This window comes from Ornithorhynchus anatinus, chromosome 2 (assembly GCF_004115215.2).
Source record: "Ornithorhynchus anatinus isolate Pmale09 chromosome 2, mOrnAna1.pri.v4, whole genome shotgun sequence".
In the NCBI taxonomy this organism is placed as follows: Eukaryota; Metazoa; Chordata; class Mammalia; order Monotremata; family Ornithorhynchidae; genus Ornithorhynchus; species Ornithorhynchus anatinus.
The window spans coordinates 134,810,876-134,836,610 of record NC_041729.1 but is presented as its reverse complement, the minus strand read 5'-3'; the positions used below and the strand labels follow the sequence as shown (position 1 = coordinate 134,836,610).

General features: G+C 47.8%; 1 protein-coding gene across 1 annotated transcript in view; it reads right to left on the bottom strand.

Annotated features, from left to right (window-relative positions):
- The window catches only part of SLAIN1 (SLAIN motif family member 1), a 74,891-nt gene that overhangs the window by 1,511 nt on the left and 47,645 nt on the right, over positions 1 to 25,735 (bottom strand). Inside the window, 3 exon segments of the mRNA XM_029058542.1 lie at positions 7,144 to 7,426; positions 14,925 to 15,080; positions 18,858 to 19,199. Coding sequence (XP_028914375.1) covers positions 7,144 to 7,426; positions 14,925 to 15,080; positions 18,858 to 19,199 — 781 coding nt within the window.

The following is a 25,735-nucleotide window of genomic DNA, read 5'->3' as shown; positions in this document are numbered from 1 at the left end:
CCACACTCAGTGGAAAGAGCCCGGGCTTGGGAGTCAGAGGTCACGGGTTCGAATCCCGGCTCTGCCACTTGTCAGCTGTGTGACTGTGGGCAAGACACTTCACTTCTCTGGGCCTCAGTTACCTCATCTGGAAAATGGGGATTAAGACTGTGAGCCCCATGTGGGACAACCTGGTTACCCTGGATCTACCCCAGCGCTCAGAAGAGTGCTCTGCACATAGTAAGCGCTTAACAAATACCAACGTTATTATTATTACCTATCTAGACTGTAAGCGCGCTGTGGGCGGGAATGTGTCTGTTATACTGTTAAATAGTACTCTCCCAAGCGCCTAGTACAGTGCTCTGCACATAATAAGCGCTCAATAAATACCACTGATGGATCGATCGATTGTTCTAATAGCTGGAACACAGTGAACACCCCAAGGATAAAGGCATCCTGACCAATTAAGGGGCATCGAGTGCCTCTCGGTACACAGAGTGCCCAGGACTTTGCCCGTTTCACCAACTGCATTCACTCATTTAACTGTATTGACCGAACGCTCACGGCGCGCAAAGCACTGTACTAAGCATCCGCGGAGACGTTACGCTCAGCTGTGGCCCAGAGTCCGAGGAAGCCGTCGTGTGCTCCGAGATGGAGCGAGATGTCAGAAGCATCAGAGATATCTGTCGGAGCCAGCACCTCCTCAATCCCTTAACTCTTTCCCAATTAATCAATCCATCAATATTTGATAAGCACTTACGGGTTCCAGAGCACTGTACTAAGCGCTTGGGAGCGCGCAGACGTGTTCCCTACCCACAGAGGTCTTATAGTCTGGAGGGGGAGACAGATGCTGATATAAATGAATTATGGATCTTTTAACGGTATTTGTTAAGTGCTCACTATGCGTCAGGCACTGTCCTAAGTGCTGGGGTCCGTAAAAGACAAATCAGATTGGACACGGTCCATGCTATCCCACCCGAGGCTCCCAGTCTTCATCCCCATTTTACAGATGAGGCAACTGAGGCACAGAGAAGGGAGGTGACTTGCCCAAGGTCACGCTGACAAGTGGCAGAGCTGGCATTCGAACCCAGGTCCCCCGACTCCCGGGACCGTGCTGTATCACTAGGCCATGCTGCCTCTCCGATGTAGAAGCAGCGTGGCTCAGTGGAAAGAGCCCGGGCTTGGGAGTCAGAGGTCATGGGTTCGAATGCCGGCTCCGTCACTTGTCAGCTGTGTGACTGTGGGCGAGTCACTTCACTTCTCTGTGCCTCAGTTACCTCATCTGGAAAATGGGGATGAAGACTGGGAGCCTCACCTGGGACAACCCGATTCCCCTGTGTCTACCCCAGCGCTTAGAACAGTGCTCTGCACATAGTAAGCGCTTAACAAATATCAACATTATTATTATTACATAAGTGCTGTGGGGTTGAGGGCGGGGTGACTATCAAGTGCTCCAAGCAGCGTGGCTTAGTGGAAAGAGCAGGGGCTTGGGGATCAGAAGCAGCGTGGCTCAGTGGAAAGAGCACAGGCTTTGGAGTCAGAGGTCACGAGTTCGAATCCCAGCTCTGCCGCTTGTCAGCTGTGTGACTCTGGGCGAGTCACTTAACTTCTCGGTGCCTCAGTGACCTCATCTGTAAAATGGGGATTAAGACTGTGAGCCCCACCTGGGACATCCTGATTCCCCTGTGTCTACCCCAGCGCTTAGAACAGTGCTCGGCACATAGGAAGCGCTTAACAAATACCAAATACCAGAGGACATGGGTTCCAATCCCAGCCCCGTCACTTGTCCGTTTGTGGCCTCGGGCAAGTCACTTCACTACTCTGTGCCTCAGTGACCTCATCTGGGAAATGGGGATTAAAACCGTGAGCCCCACGTGGGACGACCTGATTACCCTTTATCTACCCCAACGTTTAGAACAGCGCTGAGCATACAGTAAGCACTTAATGAAAACATTATGGGCATCCAAAGTGAACTCAGAGGGGGCAGCGGCAAGACAGTCGGGAAGTGCGGGAGGAGAGGAAGGGGAAAGAAGGGGAGGGGAGAGATCCCTGAGGGGGAATAATAATAATGTTGGTATTTGTTAAGCGCTTACTATGTGCAGAGCACCGTTCTAAGCGCTGGGGTAGACACAGGGGAATCGGGTTGTCCCACGTGGGGCTCACGGTCATAACCCCCATTTTCCAGATGAGGTAACTGAGGCACAGAGAAGTGAAGTGACTCGCCCACAGTCACACAGCTGACAAGTGGCGGAGCTGGGATCCGAACCCATGACCTCTGACTCCAAAGGCCGTGCTCTTTCCACTGAGCCACGCTGCTTCCCATGGCATGGGAATGGCCATGGGGGGTGTGCACTGGGGGCGGGGGCCATGAGAGGATGAGAGGCGGGGGGCCGTGAGAGGGTCAGTTGAGAAGCCAAGGTTCCCCGTGGAGACACCTCCTTAATTTCCACACAGTACGTGCCAGAGGACGTTTAGTGGTTAACCGACGGGATCCGTGAAGCGGTGCCTATTTTTCACACCCGTGCGGCATGGGGACGAGCCTGGAGCTCGGGATCGGTCCCCCTGCCCGGGACCACCACGGCCTCCTGAGCGGCCCCCTAAACCACCCGCGAGGGAGGCCCGGGGCTTGGTCCGCCCGACTGGCCTCGCGTGGTGACGGTCCAGAGAGCTGGCGGAGCCGGCTGGGGCGGTTCCAGGGCACGCAGCCTCCGTTCAATGCTCTGGAGTCACGCATCCTAATCCCGACTCCAACACTTGTCCGGCGTGTGACCTTGGGTAAGTCACTTCACTTCTCCGGGCCTCGGTTCCCTCCCCTGTAAAATGGGGATCGAGACGGCGAGCCCCAGACGGGACAGGGACTGCGTCCAACCCCGTTTGCTTGTATCCGCCCCAGCGCTTGATTTCAGTGCCTGGCACGTAGTAAGCGCTTAACAGGTACCACAGAATGATTAAGTGATGCCTCCACTTGTCAGCTGTGTGACTTTGGGCAAGTCACTTAACTTCTCGGTGCCTCAGTGACCTCATCTGTAAAATGGGGATGAAGACTGTGAGCCCCACGTGGGACAACCTGATTTCCTGTGTCTACCCCAGCGCTTAGAACGGTGCTCGGCACATAGTAAGCGCTTAACAAATACCAACGCGTGTGTGTTCACATCATGATCCAGTGGCGAGAGAACCTGGGTTCTGATCCCGGCTCTGCCATTTCTCTGCTGTGACCTCGGGCAAGTCACTTCACCTCTCTGTGCCGGTTACCTCATCCGTAAAACGGGGTTGAAGACTGCGGGTCTCGTGAAGGACAGGGAATGTGTCCAACCTGATCAGCTTCTAACTATCCCAGCACTTAGAACAGTGCTTGAGCAGCGCGGCTCAGTGGAAAGAGCCTGGGCTTCGGAGTCGGAGGTCATGAGGTCGACTCCCGGCTCTGCCACTTGTCAGCTGACTGTGGGCGAGTCACTTCGCTTCTCTGGGCCTCAGTTACCTCATCTGTAAAATGGGGATTACCTGGGACGACCTGATGACCCGGTTATCTCCCCCAGCGCTTAGAACAGTGCTCTGCACATAGTAAGCGCTTAACAAACACCAACATCATTGTAGTAAGTGCTTAACAAATACCATCATATTAACCCTCGGTATAAGCCACATTTCCTTGGTCAAGCCAGTTTCTCTTTAGAGCCCGGCTACATCTTGCAATTACTGTGCACTTCTTTAATTGGACTTTCCTCCCTGTCTGGCCGTAACAGCTTGACGATTCGTTTCCCGGAGCCACTGAAGCACAGCCCTGGGGGGATTTCTGAAGATGGCCTAGCCCTTCTGTCTCCAGCAAACTCCATGTGTCTGTGTTATCCACAGGCTCTCCTAGCCTGACCATCCAAAAGATCAGCCAAAAGAAAAGCAAAAAGACCTGCCGCTTTCACAGATCGCTTCTGGTGAAATTCACTTCACTTCTCTGTGCCCTCAGTTACCTCATCTGGAAAATGGGGATTAAGACCGTGAGCCTCACGTGGGACAACCTGATTACCCTGTATATCCCAGCGCTTAGAACAGTGCTCTGTACATCATAAGCCCTTAAATACCAACACTATTATTATTCTTAATTCACAGAAGATATCCATCTTTGGTTCAGGATATCTGCAGACCCAGTTTGTGACTTTGGCTGGGGTGAGGTGCTGGTGGGTGAGGGTCGGTAGTTATCTCCTTTGGAAGGAGCTGAGCGTGGCGCGGTGGAAAGAGCACGGGCTTTGGAGTCAGGGTTTATGAGTTCGAATCCCAGCTCTGCCACTTGCCAGCTGTGTGACTGTGGGCAAGTCACTTAACTTCTCTGTGCCTCAGTTGCCTCATCTGGAAAATGGGGATTAAGATTGTGAGCCCCACGTGGGACAACCTGATTCCCGTGTTTACCCCGGCGCTTAGAACAGTGCTCTGCACATAGTAAGCGCTTAACGAATACCAACATTATTATTATTATTGGGAAAGGACGGATTTTGACCGCCCTGGGACCTTCCTTTCTTCCTTCCTAGACATGGAGGGAGGATAAGCAACATGGTGTACAGGACAGACCGTGGGCCTGGGAGTCACAAGGTCGTGGGTTCTAATCCTGGCTCGGCCACTCGTCTGCTCTGTGGCCTCGGGCAAGTCACTTCACTTCTCTGTGCCTCAGTTACCTCTTCTGTAAAACGGGGATTAGGACTGTGAATCCTTAGCGGGACGGGAACTGTTTCCAACCCGATTTCCTCGTATCCTTCCCAGCACTTCGTACAGTGCCTGGCACACAGTAAGCACTTATCAAATACCGCAGTTGGCATTATTATAAGTCGAGCATGGTACCGAAGATCATAGACCATACGCTCCTCATGTCTTTTACTTCTTATTAATTCAATAGTAGTTCATTCAATAGTATTTCTTGAGCGCTTACTATGTGCAGAGCACTGTACTAAGCGCTTGGAATGTACAAATCGGTAACAGATAGATGTACTTCTGATGATTTTACTTCACATCAAAAGTAAAAGTCAGTAGTGTTCTGACACCTAATAAGTATTGAGGGACTGCTGTAGGGGAGATCATCATGTATCACCAGCTGTCTGGATACAGAATCTGAAAATTCAAATTTCCTTGGATAGTGAGAAAAGGAAGTTGTCTGCTTGACTCTACGGCTTGCTCAAGTCCTATTACATCGTACGCTTCTTGGAGACAGGGCTCAGGTCTACTTATTCTATTGTACTTGTCCAGCTGCTTAGAACAGTGCTTTGCACATAGTGAATATTCACTCAGTACCATTTATTAATCGATATTAATATGTTTGATCTTTAAAAGGAATTCGGTTATAAGATTCTCAAGACTTCAAAGGTGAATTGTCAGAGGTCATTAGAACATACAGTAAACAATACATCACCATCAGTGGTATTCACTCAGCATTTACTGTGTAGAGAAAACCGTACTAAGAGCTTCAAAGAGTACAATTCAACAGAGTTTCTGCCTACAACAAGCTTACAGAGAAGTTGCTCGAATGTAAATTAAATCTGCAAAAATAACTTGACATATTTCCAACCGAAAAGTCTTCAGAGAATCAGGAAAAAAAAAATATTCCCTTCTTGGGCACTTTTTTATGGTGTCTGTTAAGTGCTGAGGTAGATAAAAGCTTATCAGCTTGGATACAGTCCATGTCCTACATGGGGGTCGCAGTCTTAATCCCCATTTTCCAGACGAGGTAGCTGAGGCACCGAGAAGTGAAGTGATTTGCCCAAGGTCACACAGCAGACAACTGGCAGGACAGGGATTAGAAACCAGGTCCTTCCGATACCCAGAAAGTAGAAGCAGCATGGCTCAGTGCCAACGGCCCGGGCTTGGGAGTCAGAGGACGTGGGTTTTAATCCCGGCTCCGCCACTTCTCAGCTGTGTGACTGAGCAAATCACTTCTCCGTGCCTCAGTTCCCTCATCTGTAAAATGGGGATCAAGCCTGTGAGCCCTACGTGGGATGATCTGATTACCCTGCATCTATCCCAGTGCTTAGAACGGTGCTTGGCACATAGTAAGCGCTTAACAAATACCATTATTATTATTACTCCGGCCTGGGCTCTATCCAATTGGCCAAAATGTTTCTCACTAACTTATTAAGGACAGGGAACGTGTCCGCTAATTCCCTTGCGCTGTATTCTCCCAAGCGCTTAGCTCGACCTGATCGGCCTGAATCTACTCCAGTGCTTAGAACAGTGCCTAGCACATAGTAAGGGCTTAACAAATACCATACTTATTATAAAGCTACATGAAATCAGCAGGGTCCAGCTCTTGCACGTCACCATGACCTGTAAAAGCTCCCTCTGCTTCCTAACATCTGGACGGAGGCTGTTCTTCCGCCGCTCCCAAGAGCCCGCAGATCCTGGCTCCTTCCCGCCTACGTTCCAGGGAAGGAGAGGAGCCCGCACAATTTATATTCCTCCCAGAACCGGATCTAGACGTTCTTCTGCCCCCAAGCACAGAGAAGCTTCGGTGTTCAGAAGAGGGGGCGCCTTATTATATTAATGTCTGCCTCCCCCACTAGACTGTAAGCTCGTTGTGGGCAGGGAAGGTGTCTATTCTACTGAATTCTCCCAAGTGCTTAGCGCAGTGCTCTGTACACAGTAAGCGCTCAATAAATATGACTGACTGACCGCAGAGATGATCTCCCAGAGAGGAGCTGGAAGTTGGGTGGGAGGGGACACCCCATATGGCCCTGAAGATGAGCTGGGGAGGACCCCATCCCCAAAGGCTAAGCAGAAGTACAGTGCTTTCAACACAGTAAGTGCTCAAAAGGACTGAATGAAGGAATAATAACGACAGCGCTTACTATGTGCCAAGCACTGTTCTAAGCACTGAGGTGGATACCGGGTGATCAGGTTGTCCCACGTGGGGCTCACATTCTTCATCCCCATTTTATAGATGAGGGAACCGAGGCACAGAGAAGTGAAGTGACTTGCCCAAAGTCACACAGCTGACAAGTGGCGGAGCCGGGATTGGAACCCATGACCTCTGACTCCCAAGCCCATGCTCTCTTCCTCCCACCACTGCCCCACGAAGACTGTGAGCTTCACGTGGGACAACCTGATGACCCTGTATCTCCCCCAGCGCTTAGAACAGTGCTCTGCCCATAGTAAGCGCTTAACAAATACCAACATTATTATTCTTATTACCTGCGCACAGGTTGTGCAATTTTGCTCCGGGGTAGGTTACTCCCACCGCCGGCCAAAGATGGCCTGGGCAGGCCGCTGCGCCCCATCAGTCCGGGGGCCGCCATCTTGGTGGGGGCGGGGATTCCGCTGCTGGAGTACGGCTGCGGGCCACCGGACGAGGGACCGCCGCCGCTGCCTTGGACCGTCGGACTCACGTAGGCGGTGGCTTTCAGGGGCTGCCGGCTCGAGGCCGGAAAGTGTCCCAGGCTGTGGACTCGATGCTGCAGCTGTCCTGGGGCGGGAACTGCCAAGGTGAAAATGGAATAAAGGAGAGAGCTCTCGATAACACCGTGAAGAAAAAACGGCATGGACTCCGGGTTGCGTTTAGGAAGGGTATTCATTCAATAGTATTTCATTCAATAGTATTTACTGAGCGCTTACTATGTGCAGAGCACTGTGCTAAGCGCTTGGAACGTACAAATCGGCAACAGGTAGAGACAATCCCTGCCCAGTGACGGGCTTACAGTCTAATCGACTGTATGTCAGAGACAAGTTTATAATAATGATAAAACACGTACCATTACGTACCATTGGTAAGGCGCTTACTATGTGCCTAGCACTGTTTTAAGCGCTGGGGTAGATATAGAGAAGCAGCCTGGCTCAGTGGAAAGAGCACGGGCTTGGGAGCCAGAGGTCATGGGTTCGAATCCCAGCTCTGCCACTCGTCAGCAGCGTGACTGTGGGCAAGTCACTTCACTTCTCTGGGCCTCAGTGACCTCATCTGTAAAATGGGGATGAAGACTCTGAGCCTCAGGTGGGACAACCTGATTACCCTGTATCTCCCCCAGCGCTTAGAACAGTGCTCTGCTCATAGTAAGCACTTAACAAATAACAACATTATCATTATTGTTATAATATAGTTTATCAGGTTGCCCAGCATTTTACAGATGAGTTAACTGAGGCCCAGAGAAGTGAAATGATTTGCCCAAAGTCACACAGCTGACAAGTGGCGGAGCCGGGATTAGAACCCACAGCCTCCGACTCCCAATTTAGTAGTTTTATAACTGCTAGTGCTTCTTCTAGCACTAGTAGGGAGTGGGGGTTGATGGACAGAGCTTCTCTGCTACTCAAGGCCAGCACAACTCCATCTACATTCACTCCCTTGGAGACCTCATTCGCTCCCACGTCTTCAACTACCATCTCTACGCTGCTGACACCCAAATCTACATCTCCTCCCTGATCTCCTTCCCTCTTTCCAGGCTCACATCTCTTCCTGCCTTCAAGACATCTCTACTTGGCTATCCTCCCGTCACCTCAAACTTAACCTGTCCAAAACAGAGCTCATCTTCCCACCCAAACTCCGTCCTCTCCCTGACTCTCCCATCACTGTAGACGGCACCACCATCCTTCCCGTCCCACAAGCCCGTAACCTTGGCGTTATCTTTGACTCTTCTCTTTCGACCCACATATTCAACCCATCACCAAATCCTGCCTGTCCCACCTTCACAACATTGCTAAAATCTGCCCTTTCCTCTCCATCCAAACTACCACGTTAATACAATCACTCGTCCTACCCCGCCTGGTTACCACGTCAGTCTCCTTGCTGACCTCCCAGCCTCCTGTCTCTCCCCACTGCGGTCCCTACTTCACCGCGCTGCGCGGATCATCTCTCTACAAAAACGTTCAGGACGTGTCACCTCCCCCTCCTCAAAAATCTCCAGTGGTCGCCTATTCACCTTCGTATCAGACAAAAACTCCTCATCATTGGCTTTAAAGCACCTCCACCACCTTGCCCCCTACCTCACCTCGCTTTTCTCCTTCTACAACTCGGCCCGCACACTTGGCTCCTCTAACGCTAACCTTCTCACTGGGTCTCCATCTCACCTATCTTGCGAGCGACCCTTCCTCCGTGTCTTGCCTCTGGCCTGGAACGCCCTCCCTCCTCAAATCTGACAGTCACTCTCCTTTCCTTCAAAGCCTTATGGAAGGCACATCACCTCCAAGTGGCCTTCCCAGACTAAGCCCCCGCTTTCCTCTTCTCCCACTCCCTTCTGCATCGTCCTGGCTTGCTCCCTTTGTTCTTCCCCCTCCCAGTCCCACAGCACTTATGTACATATCTGCAATTTATTTATTTATACTGATGTCTGTCTCTCCGCCTCTAGACCGTGAGCTCCTTGTGGGCAGGGAATGTGCCGGTTTATCGTTGTACTGTACTCTCCCAGGCGCTTAGTACAGTGCTCTGCACCTGGTAAGTGCTCAATAAATACGACTGAATGAATACAGAAACACTTGAGGATAAAAAGCAGAAAGTCCCGCCAGTGTTTTTCGTTCAGTCCTGGACTTGGTTTGTTCTCTAGGTGATCCCCATATTACTGATAAAGATAGCCAGGGTCCTGATTAGTCAGGGGAGTAGTTTCCTCTTCGGTTGATTCACTCAATCGTATTTATTGAGCGCTTACTGCGTGCAGAGCACGGTACTAAGCGCTTGGAAAGTATGTTAAAATATGTTGTGGTGTGCTTTACTAGACCTCAATCAATCAATAATCAAGTACATTCAGAAGCGGTCAAGCAGGCCTACAGCTGAAACAGCTCAGAGGGAAAGGTCAGCGAGAGAAGGGACAAATACATGCAAGGCCTGGACCATTATGATTCCACAAAATCCACGAATAACATGAGGACAAACCAGGATGATGCCCATGCCCAGCTCTAACATTACCGCTTAACATTCCCCCTAGGGGAAAATGAGCCGATTTGTGTCTAAATGGAAAGAACTGCTTTATTGACTGTTTAAAAAGAACATTTGCTTGGGGCCCAGAGCTGACGGTTCTCTGATTGTTATATTCTTAGTCATTCATTCATTTAATTATAGTTATTGAGCACTTACTATGTGCACAGCACAGTACTAAGCGCTTGGGAAAGTACAATTCCACAATAAACAGTGACAGTCCCCACCCACGCCGAGCTCACAGCCTATACTGGGAGAGGGAGACTTCGATACAGATAAACAAAATGACAGATATGTACATAAGTGCTTTGGAGCTGGGAGGGGGGAAGAGCAAAGAGAGCAAGTCAGGGCAAGGCAGAAGGGAGTGGGAGTTGAGGAACAGTGGGACTTAAATCTGGGAAGGCCTCGTGGAGGAGACGTATCTTCAGTAAGGCTTTGAAGCAGGGGGGATAGTGGTTGTCTGCCAGATTAGAGGAAGGAGGGCCTTCCGGGCCAGAGGCAGGATGTGGGATAGGAGTCAGGGGTGAGAAAAGCGAGACGGAGGCCCAGTGAGAAGGTGAGCACGGGAGGAGCTAAGTGTGCGGGCTGGGTTGTAGAAGGAGAGAGTGAGATGAGATAGGAGGGGGCAAGGTGATGGAGTGATTTCAAGCCAATGGTGAGAAGCTTTTGTTTGATACGGAGGTGGCTGGGCAACCACTGGAGTTTTTTGAGGAGCGGGGTGACCCGACCAAAACATTTTTGTAGAAAAATGATCCCGTCGCTCTATTCTTGAATAATTTTTGTCAGTCTCCCCCCTCAGATTGTAATCTCCTTGAGGACGGGGAACGTGAATCAGCTATGAGGACGTGCATCACGTTGGACTGTCCCAAGGGCTATGTATGGTGCTTTTCACTCAATAAATACCATCCATAGGCTGTCTTCACTTTTTGCTTTCATTCACAAAGCTACCTCTGAGGAGGTATCACAAACTGGAAAAATAATTGAATTTGGAGATACATACTTGTAGTCCAGGCTAATGAACAAGCTTGAGGAAAACAACATCTCTAGAAAAACTCCTAGTGGCAGGGATCATGTCTATCTACTGTACTGCACGCTTCCAAGCGCTTAGTAGAGTGCTCTGCATACAGTAAGCACTCAGTAAATACCATTGAATGATTGCCTGATTGACTGAAACCCAAAGAAAACCAACACGTAATGTCTTCACAGCTAAGGGATTTTTTAAACTCTATTGCTAGGCATTTTCAAAGATATTACTCTTTCCTTCCCTTCTAGTAGAGCAAACAGTTCACTTTGCATTTCAAAATGCTGATTAACTCATCCAAAGTGATTAAAAGACTTTGCTCCTGACACATTTGAAACTGCCTGAAAAGCCCTATTTAGGAATTCACTGCTCATCTTGAAAATGGAAAGGAGCAAAAAAAAAAAGTGCTATAAAAGATGTTTTCCCCACCCAAAGAGGGCTTTCCATCTGACAGTGACTACTGGGCCTTGATCTTGTCAAGCAAAAGACAAAAAAGGAAATAAAAAGGACAAATTTACCTAGGAAACTAATGATTGCATCGTGAAACATCCCCCCTCATCCCTCCGTCCTTCCTACCTCAGGAATGGGGAGCAAAGGACTCCTCCAAGAGTAATAATATTTGTTAAGTGCTTACCATGTGTCAGGCACTGTACTAAGCACTGGGGTGGATACAAGCAAATCGGGTTGGACAGTCCCTTGCTCCACGTGGGGCTCATACACTCAAACCCCATTTTACAGATGAGGTAACTGAGACACAGAGAAGTGCCTTGCCCAAGGTCACACAGCAGACAGGTGGCAGAGCCGGAATTAGAACTCATGACATTCTGACTCCGAGGCCTGTGCTCTATCCATGCCAGGCTGCTTCTCTAATCATCTGAAATCCCTGCAGTCGAATGGTAGATCAATCAATCAATCAGGGGTATTTATTGAGTGCTTACTACGTACAGAGTAGTGTACTAAGCATGTAATACAACACAATACTGCATAATTAGAGATACGTTCCCTGTACCATAAAGAGCACTCCTTGCTCTCCCCACTAGACTATAAACTCACTGTGGGCAGGGAATGTGTCTGTTTATTGCTATATCGTACTCTTCCGAGTGCTTAATGCAGTGCTTTGCACACAGTAAGCGCTCAATAAATATGACTGAATGAATGATCTTACAGTCTAAAGGGAGAGACAACCATTAAGGTGAATAAGTAACAGATAACTTAAGGATACATATACAAAGTGATGTGTGGGATTGAGAGTGGGGCGAATATCAAATATCCGGAGTCACAGATAATAATAATTGTAGTATTGGTTAAGTGCTTACTATGTGCCAAGCACCGCTCGAAGCACTGGATCGAAGTGCAGAGAAGACACAGAAGGGAGAGTGATCCAGGGAGGCTGTTTTTTACCCCAGAGGGAACCTTCTAATTACTCAGTGGAAAGAAAGGAGAGGTCCCCTACTATTCTAGGATCTTCTGCAAAAAAAGTCATTTGCTGTAGTAGATAAATGAGATATCTGACACCAACACTGCCAACCACATTTTTCCACACTATTTTAGAAAGCCAAATTTTGTCACTGGATTTCAAAATTTTAATTCAAGGTAGCATATTCTCGTTCTCTAGTAAAATTACAATATATCTACAGTTCATTTCTGGACTGCTTAGATTTGCTTATCTGCCAGCTACTGAACACTCTGGGTCGCAGTCTTGAAAAACCCAGTGTTAAGGTAAACTCACGTTGTAGGGCTCACCATGTCTCATGCCTCGCACGTAAACACGGTTTCTTCTGAGACCGTGACATGGGGAATCTAGACAGACATGTATTGGTAGAAGAATCTTCCCTAATTCCCTAACAGCCTTTTTGCCCCCAAATGAGAACTCATGATATGGAGGAGCTGAAGGTATTTGCCCCCTTTACCTTTTGAATGATAGAATCTTGATAAAGGCAAAAATCTGAAATTCTGTTTATGAAAAATGTGGAATGGTGAGTTATGTGTCCTTTAATGCTCAGTCTGTCACACTGCTTTCATCAATCAATCGTACTTATTGAGCACTATGTGCAGAGCACTGTTCTAAATTCTTGGGAGAGTACAATATAACAGCATTGGTAGACGTGTTCCCTGCCCACAAAGAGCTCACAGTTCAGAGGGGAAGAAAGATACTAAAATGAATTATAGAGAGGTATACAAGTGCTATAATAATAATAATATTGGCATTTGTTAAGCGCTTACTATGTGAAGAGCACTGTTCTAAGTGCTGGGGTGGATACAGGGTCATCAGGTTGTCCCACGTGAGGCTCACAGTCTTAACCCCCATTTTACAGATGAGGTAACAGGAACAGGGAAGTTAAGTGACTTGCCCACAGTCACACAGCTGACAAGTGGCAGAGCAGGGATTCGAACCCACGACCTCTGACTCCCAAGCCCGGGCTCTTTCCACTGAGCCACACTGCTTCTGCTGAGACTGAGGGTAAGGTGAATAAAGGGTACAGATCGGCGTACAAGGGCTTTGCAGAAAGGAGAGGGAGTAGGAAAATAAGGATTTAGTCAGAGAAGGTCTTTTGTAAGAGATGTGATTTAACTAAGGCTTTGAAGGTGGAGAGTGTGGCTGCCTCACGGGTAAAATTGGGATTAAGACTGGATTGGGATTGAGCCCCACGTGGGACAACCTTATTACCTTGTAACTACCCCAGTGCTTAGAACAGTGCTTGGCACATAGTCAGCTCTTAACAAATACCATTACTTGAGAAGCAGCGTGGTTTAGTGGAAAGCGTGGCTTGGGAGTCAGAGGTCGTGGATTTTAATCCCGGTTCCACCAACTGCCTGCTGTGTGATTTTGGGCAGGTCACTTATTCATTCAACGGTATTTATTGAGCGCTTACTGTGTGCAGAGCACTGTACTAAGCGCTTGGAATATACAATTCGGCAACAGATAGAGACAATCCCTGCCCAATGACGGATTTACAGTTAACTTCTCTGTGCCTCAGTTACCTCATCGGTATAATGGCGATTACGACTGTGAGCCCCAGGTGGAACAATCTGATTAACCCTGTATCTATCCCAGTACTTAGAACAGTGCTTGGCACATAGTAAGTACTTAACAAATGCCATTATTATTATTATATGAAGGGGGAGGGAGTTCCAAGCTAGAGGCAGGACATGGGCAAGGGGTCGGTGGAGAGAGAGATGAGACTGAGGTACAATGAACAGGTTGGTATTGGAGGAGCGAAGCGTGTGGGCTGGGTTGAAGTGGAAAATCAGTGAGGTAAGGAAGTGGGGACAAAGTGATTGAGTGCTTTAAAAGCCAATGGTAAGGAGTTTCTTTGTGATGAGGAGGTGGATGGGCAATCACTGGAGGTTTTTAAGGAGTGGGGAAAAATGGACTGATTTTTTTTTTTTTAAGAAAAATGATCCAGACAGCAAAGTCAAGAAACCATTGGTCAGAACACGTGTCTCATTAACCTTTTTATCAATCAGTGATCCTCGCGTATCTCAGTCTGAGCATATGGAAAGACATGTTATCACCTATTGAGACTAAAAGGATCAATTCTCTAAGAGATTAAGATCCCAGAATATAACATTTTTAGAGGGTAATTCTATATATCGCTTAGTACTGTCAACAACTGTGGTGGTAAATTACCAGTGTTTAATGCAGTGCATGGCACATAGTAAGGGCTTAACAGACAATGTATTATTATATGATTAGCATCTTCCAATTATTCCACAATGTCACTCTTACTTTATCCAAGAATCAGACCTGTGTGCTCTCGAGTGGGACATTCTACACATCGCTTAGACGTTATTTTGAATTTAAGAAAAGTATTTGACCATTACGTGGTTGAGAGTAACATCGTTATCATTTCCACTCTCCCGACATTTCATAATCCCACTGTAAGATAAATCGTGAGACGAAGCTATGTGGCTGGATAAGGTGAATGTTAGATTGACGCGGTTTAAAAATAAATGGAGAAGTCATTTACCACAGACTAGCACTAGGCCAAATTCTAGCGAACAATGTTTTCCTGATTTCCTCAGACACTACCGGGCTGAGCGGGTTTCACTTACTGCAGGATTGGATCCTTGAAATTCCATTACCGGCTCCGTGCAAACTGGAGTCAAAACTCTGACTGTTTCGTACAGTAGCCGGAGAACCAATATTGCTACTAATGGTAGCCGTGCTTGGCATCCGAGCCAGGTTAGGCATACTTCTCCGGAGTTTATCTACAGGATGAGAAAAACGTTGGCATGGTCAGAGTCAAAAACGGCACAGAATAAAAAAACCAACACTCCACTCTGGCCCATGCGCTCTTTCTGTCCCGGGCTGACTATCCACCCCAGTGCCTGGCACATAGTAAACGTTCAACAAATACCCCAATTATTATTATTATTACTGTATCAGCCGTCTCATCAGTCTTCCTGCCTCCAATCTCTTCCCCTTCCAGTCCATCTGCACTCTGAGGCCTAGCTCAGTTTTCTAAAACAACGTTAGGCCCACGGTCTAATTCTTTGAAACCTATTCCTCTCCACTTTTGACCACTGGCTTCCTCTAGTAATAATAATAATGGTATTTAAGTGCTTACTATGTGTCAAGCACTGTTCTAATCACTGAGGCAGACACAAACAAATCAGGTTGGACACAGTTCCTGTCCCGCGTGGGGCTCACGGTTTTAATCTCCATTTTACAGACGAGGTAAACGAGGCACAGAGAAGTTAAGTGACTTGCCCGAGGTCACGTAACAGAGAAGTGGTGGAGCTGGAATTAGAACCCAGGTCCTTCTGACTCCCAGGCCCGTGCTCTATCCACTAGGTCATGCTGCTTTGATTGCGTCTACCAACTCCGTTGTACTGTACTTTCCCAAGCACTTAGAACAGTGTTCTGCACCCAGTAAGCTCTCAAACACCACTCATCGACTGGCTTCAAGACAATTCCAGCTCTCTCTCTCTCACCCACTTTTCCCCCATCAATAAATGGTATTTACTGAGTGCTTACTGTGCGCAGATCACTGTACTAAGTGCTTGGAAGAGTACATTCCAGCTTGAACTCTGCTCCTCTGAAGCTAATCTGCTCATCTGCACCTTGTTCTCATCTCTCAGGCTTCTCATTTCTTGCTCTTGTCCTTCGTCCTAGCTGGAAATTACTCCCGCTTCAACCCTGTCAGATCAAAACACTGCATCTTCGAAACCCATCTGAAACCATATCTCCTCCACGAGGCCTTCACAGATTGGTTTCTCTCCTCCCAGGACATACCTCCCCCAACTCTGTAGCACTTTGAATGCAGACTTAAAAACACCTAGCAGTTAAGCACTTAACTATTTACCCACTTCTCCTTTCTCTTCTTCTATCTGTAAATTATTTTGTTCCTGTCTCACCCACTAGACTGAGTGTTGTAGGCTTCCAAGTGCTAAATACAGTGAGGGCTCAATAAATACTGACTAATAAGTGGACTGTTGAAAAAATATCCTGGAAAATTCTGGCCAGAAGTCAGATAATGACCTGGGTGACTTTATTCTTGGGAAATAGCGTGGCCTGATGGAAAGAGCACAGGCCTGGGAGTCAGAGGACCTGGGTTCTAATCCCAACTCTGCCACTTAACTGCTATGTGACCTAGGGTAAGTCACTTAGCTTCTCTGTGCCTCCAATTTCTCATCTGTAAAATGGGAACTAAATCCTACTCCCGTCTATTTAGATTGTGAGCCCCATTTCGTCTGACCTGACCACATCTTGTGTCTACCCCAGCGCTTAGTACGCTAGTACAATGCTTAGCACACACACAGTAGGTGTTTAATAAATACCATAATTATTAATATTGCTATTTCAGCACATAGTATTTTGGCCACATATGGGAATCTTGACTTAAATTACCAGTACGGAAAGAGCGATTTCCCTGTATAATGTCCTTCCTTGTTCATTCATTACATGCATTCATTACATCTGCAAACTCTGAATAAAGGAGAGTATTGTCAACTGCTGTCTATTTGCTTGATAGGACCGCATTTAAGAACTAAGAAGGCAGAGAAGACAAAGCACATGATAAAAGCTGCATTCCAATACAGTCAGGTAGTCAGGACCGACGCTTTCAACATTGAAAGTGTCACTAGGGATTGTGTTTAGACAAGTTGTCACAGTTACACGCAGTTCACAACATTTAACTGCTACGCTCCCAGACTGAAGGTTCTCCACACCACCCTCTCTACTGCACGCAACTCCCTCGCTCCCCCCATCCCTTCGTCGATCTCGTACCACTAACCCACAGCCCTGGATCACCCCTACTGTCCGCCTCCTTCGCTCTTGTGCTCGAGCCGCAGGGCGCTGCTGGCAGAAATCTAAATATCAGGCCGACTTTGTCCACTTCAAGTTCATCCGTGCATGCTTTAAATATGCCCTCTCCTCTGCCTGGCAAAACTATTACTCCACCCTCATTGACACCCAAGCCCATCACCCTCGCCAGTTGCTCCAGACATTTAACTCCTTCCTCAAGCCCCCTGGCCCCTTCCTCCCCTGCCCCCAGTGACCTGGCCACCTACTTTATAAAGAAAATCGACACCATCAGGTGTGAGCTCCCTAAAATCGTTCCAGCCCCCCCTCAGTCTCTCCCTCTTCCGGCCCCTTCTTCAACTGTCCCATCCTTCCCAGCAGTACCTTTAGAGGAGACCTCCTGCCTCTTCTCTAAAGCCACATTCTCCACCTGTGGAATGGATCCCATTCCTTCGCACTTTATCAAAACTCTCGCCCCTTTCCTTCTTCCCCCCCCCAACAGTCATCTTCAACGGCTTCTTCCCCATTGCTTTCAAACATGCTTATGTCTCCCCATCCTAAAAAAAACCTCCCTTGACTCCGCAGCTCCCTCCAGTTACCCATCTCCCTCCTACCATTCCTCTCCAAATTCCTTGAGCATGTCATCTACAACTGCTGTCTCAATTTCCTCTCCTCCAATTCTCTCCTTGAGCCCCTCCAATCTGGCTTCCATTCCCTTCACTCCACAGAAATCACCCTCTCAATGGTCACCAATGGTCTTCTTTTTGCCAAAGCCAATGGCCTCTACTCCACCGTGATTCCCCTCAACCTTCCAGCTGCCTTGGACACTGTCAACCACCCCCTTCTCCTAGAAACATTCTCAAACCTTGGCTTCACTGACCCCATCCTCTCCTGGTTCTCCTCTTATCTCTCTGGTTTTCATTAGTCTCCTTCACGGGCTCCTCCTCTGCATCCCACCTACTGTCGGTGTCCTTCAAGACTCAGTTCTGAGTCCTCTTCACTTCTCCATCTACACCCACTCCCTTGGAGAACTCATTCGCTCTCATGGCTTCAACTATCACCTCTATGCGGATGACGCCCAAATCTACATCTCCAACCCCGATCTCTCTCTCTCCCTCTCTCCAGTCTCACATCTCCTGCCTTCAAGACATCTCTCCTTGGATGTTCTCCCATCAACTCAGACTTAACATGTCCAAAACCAAGCCCCTTATCTTCCCACCCAAACCCTGTCCTTCCTTTGACTTTCCCATCACTATAGACGACACCGCCATCCTTTCTGTCTCACAAGCCCGTAACCTCGGTATCCTTTAACTCCTCTCTGTCATTCAACCCACGTATTCAAACCATCACTAAATGCTGTTGGTCTCACCCCACCTTCCGACTGGTGGGGGCCAGAAGTCAATCTCAGCCAGTTACCTGGGAGATTGACGGCCCCGGGTGACAGGGTCTGCAGCTTTATCCCTTTCCACCTTAGCAAGAGACCCACCTCCTCCTCCCCTCCTCCGCCTCTCCCTTCCCATGCGATTCTCGAGCCACCTCCTCCTGGAACAATCTCCCAAAGGCCTCTGCCAAGATGACCCAAGACATTCAGCCAGACGCAGGTGTTCTCGTGGGGATCCATCTGAAACTCTAAATCTGGGCAAATCTAAACCTACACGCACATCTGGGTGTCGTACATCCCACAGCTTTTAATCGTGCTTGGCCTTTACAGAAAGCGCCGACGAGAAAGCCAAGAAACCAACCTCCGTTTGTCCTGTTCGGTTGCTGATCCGGAGTCTGGGCTTGAGGTGAAAAATACTGTTGCTGCTGGTAATTGTTTGAAGGAAAATACTGCGTGCTGGGGCTCTTTCTACACTCCCGAATGCTAGAAAAAGTCTGAGAGTGCGGAATGCCTCGCTGGAAAGGTGAGCAACGAGGAAGACGAGGCTGAGGAGGGGGGAGGTGGTCAAACTCTTCTTCATCCTCCAGACTGTAGCGATCGTATTCCTGATCATGGCACGTCCCTTTCTTTCCTGCGTTCAAAGATGCACTTGAACTGTGTCTTGAAACCGAGGCGGACACCGAAGCGTAGTCTTGTCTGAGACCTGTCAATAACAAAATATGCTTACTCTGTGACGCAGGAAATCCTTCTTCAAATCAAACCATCCAACAAACCCTTGCCAGGAATATGTCTACCAACTCTGTTAGAGAAGCAGCGTGGCTTCTAGAGAATGAGCATGGGCCTGGGAGTCAGAGGATGTGGGTTCTAATCCTGACTACGCCACTTGTCTGCCGTGTGACCTCGAGCAAGTCACTTAACTTCTCCGTGACTTAGTTTTCTCATCTGTAAATGGGAAAATTAATGCCTGGTCTCTCTGCCTTACAGTGTGAACCCCACATGGGACAGGATCTGATTAACTCGTATCTGTCCCGGTGCTTAGAACAGTGCTTGACACGTAGTAAGGGCTTAACAAATACAATAATAACTGTACTCTCCCAAGTGCTTAATACAGTGCTCTTCACACAGTCAGCATTCAATACAACTGATTGACTGAAAGAAAAATATAGAGCAAGAGTTACCCTTCATGCTCAAAGGAGGCACCACAGACTGCAGATAATAATGGTAATAATTCTAATGATTATAATGGTATCTGTGCTAAGAACTGCACTAAGTGCTGGGGTAGCTACAGCACAATCAGAAAAGAATCAGTCTCTGTACAGGAGAGAGACCAGGCATTAAATCCCCACTTTCCAGAGGCCAGGAGAGGGCAAGTGACTTGCTCAAGGTCATGCAGCAGGCAAGTGGCTGAGCTGGGATTAGAGCCCAGATCCCCAGATTCCCAGGCTTGTGCTCTTTCACCTATGGTTGCGTATGTACTGCTAAAAAAGCCAATGTGAGAGCTAGTGTCTTGAGCCCATTATGCTCATTTAAAGCCAGCCCTTTGTTGTGCTGTCATACTGTTTGCTTTCAGCAGCTGGCCTTGTTTATGCCATTTCTGCCTTCTTGTCTCCCTGTTTTTACGAAGCATCTGCTCGAGCAGATCTTTAAGAAACAGGATCATGAAGACAAGTGCTTCCTTGTCCCATTACTCAGCCCAGAGAGCTCACTAACAGCAGCACATTTCAGTCAATCATATTTATTGAGCACTTACAGCGTGCAGAACGCTATACTAAACGCTTGGGAGAGTACAGTTTAACAATGTAAAAGACACAGTCCCTGCCCACAATGAGCTTACGGTCCAGAATAAACAGTTGTTTGTTTTGGGTTTGGCATTAAATCCCCAGTGATGGTTCTCTGGGGAGTTAGGAGCTGTCTTTTGGTTAGGAGCTGTCTTTTGGCTGGTTGAGGTGTCGTTACTGGGCTATAATGGCATGCGGTTGCCTCGGTCAGCACAACAGCTTTCAACCGCCCCGGGTCAGGCGGCTGCCGGGACCGTCCACCTTGGGGAAAGGGCTGGATGGGTCATTGGTCTGAAACCTTGAGCCCCGATGGCCCATCTCAAGCTTCAGCAGCCGTGTTACCGGCCACACCAGTACCCATGTTCGTCTCCTGAATCGTCCAGCCAGGCCTTTACGCTGGAACTACTGCTAGGTTGGTTCCCAGGGGTTTATCTTTGCTAGCCACGATGTAATGTAGGCTGACGGGGGTGGGGAATTGGGGTGAGGGAGAGACAGAGAGAGAGAGACGGACAGAGAGAAAGGGGGGAAAAGAGGAGGAGAGAGAGAAAGAGGGAGAGAGAAAGAAGGGGAGAGAGTGAAACGGAGTAAAGAGATGGGGGAAAAATGGGGACGAGGGAGAGAAATGGGGGAGAGAGAAATGGGGGAGAGGGAGAGAAAGAGGTGGAGAGAGAGGAAGGGGGCAGAGAGAATGGGGGAGAGATAAATAGAGGGAGAGAAAGAGGGGGAGAGAGAAAGGGGGAGGAGAGAGAAAGGGGAGAGAGATGGTGGAGGGGGAAAGATGAGAAGAGGGAGAGAAGGGCAGAGGGACAAAGGGAGAGAGAGAAGGGGGAGAGAGAAAGAGGAGGAGAGAAAAAGAGGGGGAGAGAGAAAGAGGGAAAGAAGGGGAGAAGGAGGGAGAGAGATGGAGACAGAAAGAGGGAGAGAGAGAGAAGGAAATAGGGAAAGAGAGGGAAAGAGGGAGACTTTACTGCCACTAAGTGCATCTCTGGCTGACAGTAGGAAACAATTTTCCCCCTCTCCACAACTGTAAAGCCCCGTGGTAAGTGGAGCATAACTCTAATCTGTGAGCTCTTCGTGGAGCACACAGTAAGCACTCCATAAATATTGTTCAACGACTGACTGAGGGCAGTCCCATCCTGGTCCCCTTTTGGGGTTGGCAACACTGAGGGCCATGTAACAGTGAGTCAATCATATTTACTGAGCACTCACTGTGTGCAGAGCACTGTACTGAGCACTTGGGAGAGGACAATATAACAACAGACACATTCCCTGCCGACTACGAGCTTACAACAACCAGCTCAAATGGGCTGAGGCAGCAGAAACGAGTTCCACTCTATTTTTGAGAAGCAGTGTGGTCTAGTGGAAGGAGCACAGTTCTGGAGGTAAGAGGACCCTGGGTTCCAATTCCAACTCTAACATTTGTCTGCTGTGTGATACTGGGCAACTCACTTGCCTTCTCAGTGCCTCAGTATTTTCATCTGTAAAATGGGGATTCAATGTCTGGTCTCCCTCCCTCCCTGTTAAGAGTGTGAGCCTCACGTGGGACAGGGACTCTATCTATCTACCTGCTTAACTTGTATCTTCCCCAGCACCTAGAACACAGTAAGCATTTAAATACGATAATAATACCATTACTGCTGTGGTTTTAATATCTCATCCCATCCCTGCATACCTCTCATTCAGGTAAAATAATTTTTCGCCCCTGAATTTATATACTGACATATATATATGTATATATATATATGGACAGACAGATAAGTTAGGGCATTAAAACCTTGTGTGTGTTTAGAAGATTGTTTAAAATTGTTCAGAAGATTTGTTGTATTGCCCTTTCCCAAGCACTTAGTACAGTGATCTGCACAGAGTAAGCGCTCAATGAATACAACTGAATGAACGGTAGTGACATAAAGTACATGCTTTAATCGACTCCATACCATACAACATAGCATATACACCATATTCATTCATTCATTCATTCATTCATTCATTCATTCATTCAATCGTATTTACTGAGTGCTTACTGTGTGCAGAGCACTGTACTAGGCACTTGGGAGGTACAATTCAGCAACAAATCGAGCCAATCCCTGCCCCCAATGGGCTCCCAGTCTAGAAAAGGGGAGACAGACATCAAAACAAGTAAACAGGCATCAGTAGCATCATTATAAATAAAAAGAATCATATATACATATCATTAATAGAAATAGAATTGTAATTATAAATATGCATATATATATACACACACACCATTTAGTAGCTTAAATAAAAAAAGGAAACCAAACCCCTCATTTAATCTATATGAGGCACTTTTTCCTCCACTGTCTGACCCACTTTATACCCAGCTGCCTCAGACTTGTTGCGGGTAGGGAATGTATCTATCATCCTGTTGTACTGTACTCTCCCAAGTGCCTAGTACAGTGCTCTGCACACAGTAAAGTGCTCAATAGACACCATCGACTGGCTGATTGACTGGCATTCTTCATTTTCTCACTTGCAATAGAACAAAAATATTTTCTAACTTTCTTTTTTTTTTTTTAAAAGACCTAGCTTTAACCTTTTCGTGGGTTTTTCCCAATTCATAATCTATTCTTTTCTGAACTATCCAATTATACTGTATCTGCATCTAAAAGAAAGAACATTGCTTATCTTATAGACCGTCATTAAATCGGTCTGAGTTCCTGTTTACCACTCAGGGCCTCGATGTTATCCCAAAACAATGTTCTAAACCCTTAAAATAGAAGCCTAAAGTCCCAAGAATTATAGGGCTGGACGGACCCTGAATGACATGATTCTAATCCCTGACTTTGGATAAGGGCCACATCTAAAACCATCCACGTAGCACATCTGAAGGACTCCACCAAAGGACGTTACAGTGGCGTCTTGAAGAGTTCATTCCCCGGGGCTGCGGCTTCACCACTTGATGATGGTATCTGTTAAGTGCTTACTATGTGCCGAGCACTGTTCTAAGCGCTGGGGTGGATATAAGGTAATCAGCTTGTCCCATGTGGGGCTCACAGTCTTAATCCCCATTTTAAAGACTGGTCTGCTGTGTAACCGTGGGCAAGTCACTTAACTTATTATTTATTTATGGCATTTGTTAAGCGCTTAACTATGTGCCAGGCACTGTACTAAGCGCTGGGGCAGATACAAGCAGGTCGGGTTGGACACAGTCCCTGTCCCACGCGGGGCTCACGGTCTCAATCCCCAATTTACAGATGAGGTAACTGAGGCCCAGTGAAGTGACTTGCCCCAAGTCACACAGCTGACAAGTGGCGGAGTTGGGATTAGAACCCGTGACCTCTGACTCCCAAGCCCGGGCTCTTTCCACTGAGCCACACTGCTTCTCCTCCCTGGGTCTCCGTCAGCTCATCTGTAAAATGGGGATTCACTATCTCTTCCTCCTCCTACTTTGACCGTCAGCCCCATGTGGGACAGAAACTGTGTCCGACCCGTACCTACCTCAGCCCTTAGAACAGTGCTTGACACAAAGTGCTTAACCAAGACCACTATTATTACTATTATTATTGGGGGCGGGGGGGATAGCAGCACCTAGTTGCCCTGGTGCCTCAGAGCCCTATTTCTTTAAATGGAATCCGTTAAGTGCTTACTATGTGCCAGGCACTGCACTAAGCGCTGGGATAGATACAAGCTAATCAGTTTGGACACCGTCCCTCTCCCACCTGGGGCTCACAGTCTTAATCCCCATTTTATAGATGAGGTAACAGAGGCCCAGAGAAGTGAAGTGTCTTGCTCAAGTGGCAGATAAGTGGCAGAGCGGCGAATAGGACTCAGGTCCTCTAACTCCCAGGCCCGTGCTCTTTCCTCTAAGCCATGCTACTTCTCTTTCGGACCGCAGTGCTTGCCTCTCCGGGCAAAGGGTTAGAAGAGAGACCTGTTTATTTGCTACAACCCACACAGAGATGACCCTTTACCGTCAGGAGCACCATCTTCGACTGCAAATTACCCTGACGGACACTGGTGAGACGCCTAGATTCATTCATTCATTCAACAGTATTTATTGAGCGCTTACTCTGTGCAGAGCACTGTACTAAGCGCTTGGAATGGACAAATCCGTAGCAGATAGAGACAGTCCCTGCCCTCTGACGGGCTTACGGTCTGATCGGGGGAGACGGACAGACAAGGACAATAGCAATAGCAATAAATAGATGTGACTGACCACCTAGAGGCAGGAGGCTGGATTAGAAGATCTCCAGCTCTATCCCCGTTTCTGACACTAGGACTTTAGGAGGTGATAATGGACACTTGGAAGATATTGTTTTATTACAATTCGATGCTCTCGGGAGCTGGAGGGGGTGTGGTGATTTGTAAAACGGAGCGACAACCAAGAGCCTCAAAGAGCTTTGGTCTCCCTAGGTCACTCGCCAAGGCTTGGGAGCCTCCTCCGTCCCTTAAAAGGTCCACATCAAAGTTTTAATAATAATAATAATAATGTTGGTATTTGTTAAGCGCTTACTACGTGCCGAGCACTGTTCTAAGCACTGGGGTAGACACAGGGGCATCAGGTTGCCCCACGTGGGGTTCACAGTCTTCATCCCCATTTTACACATGAGGTAACTGAGGCACCGAGAAGTTAAGTGACTTGCCCAAAGTCACACAGCTGACAAGTGACCGAGCCGGGATTCGAACCCATGACCTCTGACTCCAAAGCCCGTGCTCTTTCCACTGTCACGCTAAACCTTGCTACAGAGTAAGCGCTTAACAAATGCTCCAGTCAGTAATATATAATATTGACTGGAGCATTTGTTAAGCGCTTACTATGTGACAAGCACTATATTGAGCACTGACGGTAGAAACGAGACCATCAGATGTGATACATAGCCTCTGTCCCATGTGGGGTGCACAATCTAAAGGGGAAGGAGTACAGGTACTTAATCCCCATTTCCCAGATGAGGAAACTGAGGCACAGAGACAATTAAATGACTTGCCCAAGGTCACCAGCAGGCAAGTGGCAGAACGGAATTAGAACCCAGGTCCTCTGACTCCCGAGCCTGGGCTCTTTCCACTAATCAATAGCATTTTGAGTGCTTACTATATCCAGAGCCCTGAATAATAAATAGTAATAATAATTGCATTATTTGTTAAGTGCTCATTATGTTCCAAGTACTGACGGGGAAGCAGCATGGCATAGTGGTTAGTACATGGACTTGGGAGTCAAAACATCATGAGTTCTAATCCTGACCGCTATTTGTCTGCTGTGTGACCTTGGGCACGTCATTTTACTTTTCTGTGCTTCAGTTACCTCATCTGTCAAATGGGGCCAGAGACCCTAAGTCCCACGTGGGACAGGGACTCTATCTAACCCGATCTGCTTGTGTCCACCCAAGCGCTTAGTACAGTGCCTGGCACAAAGTAAGCGCTTAATAAAATACCATAATTATTAAGCACTGGGGCAGATACAAGATAATCAGGGCCCACCTGGGGCTCACTGTCTCCTAGAAGGGAG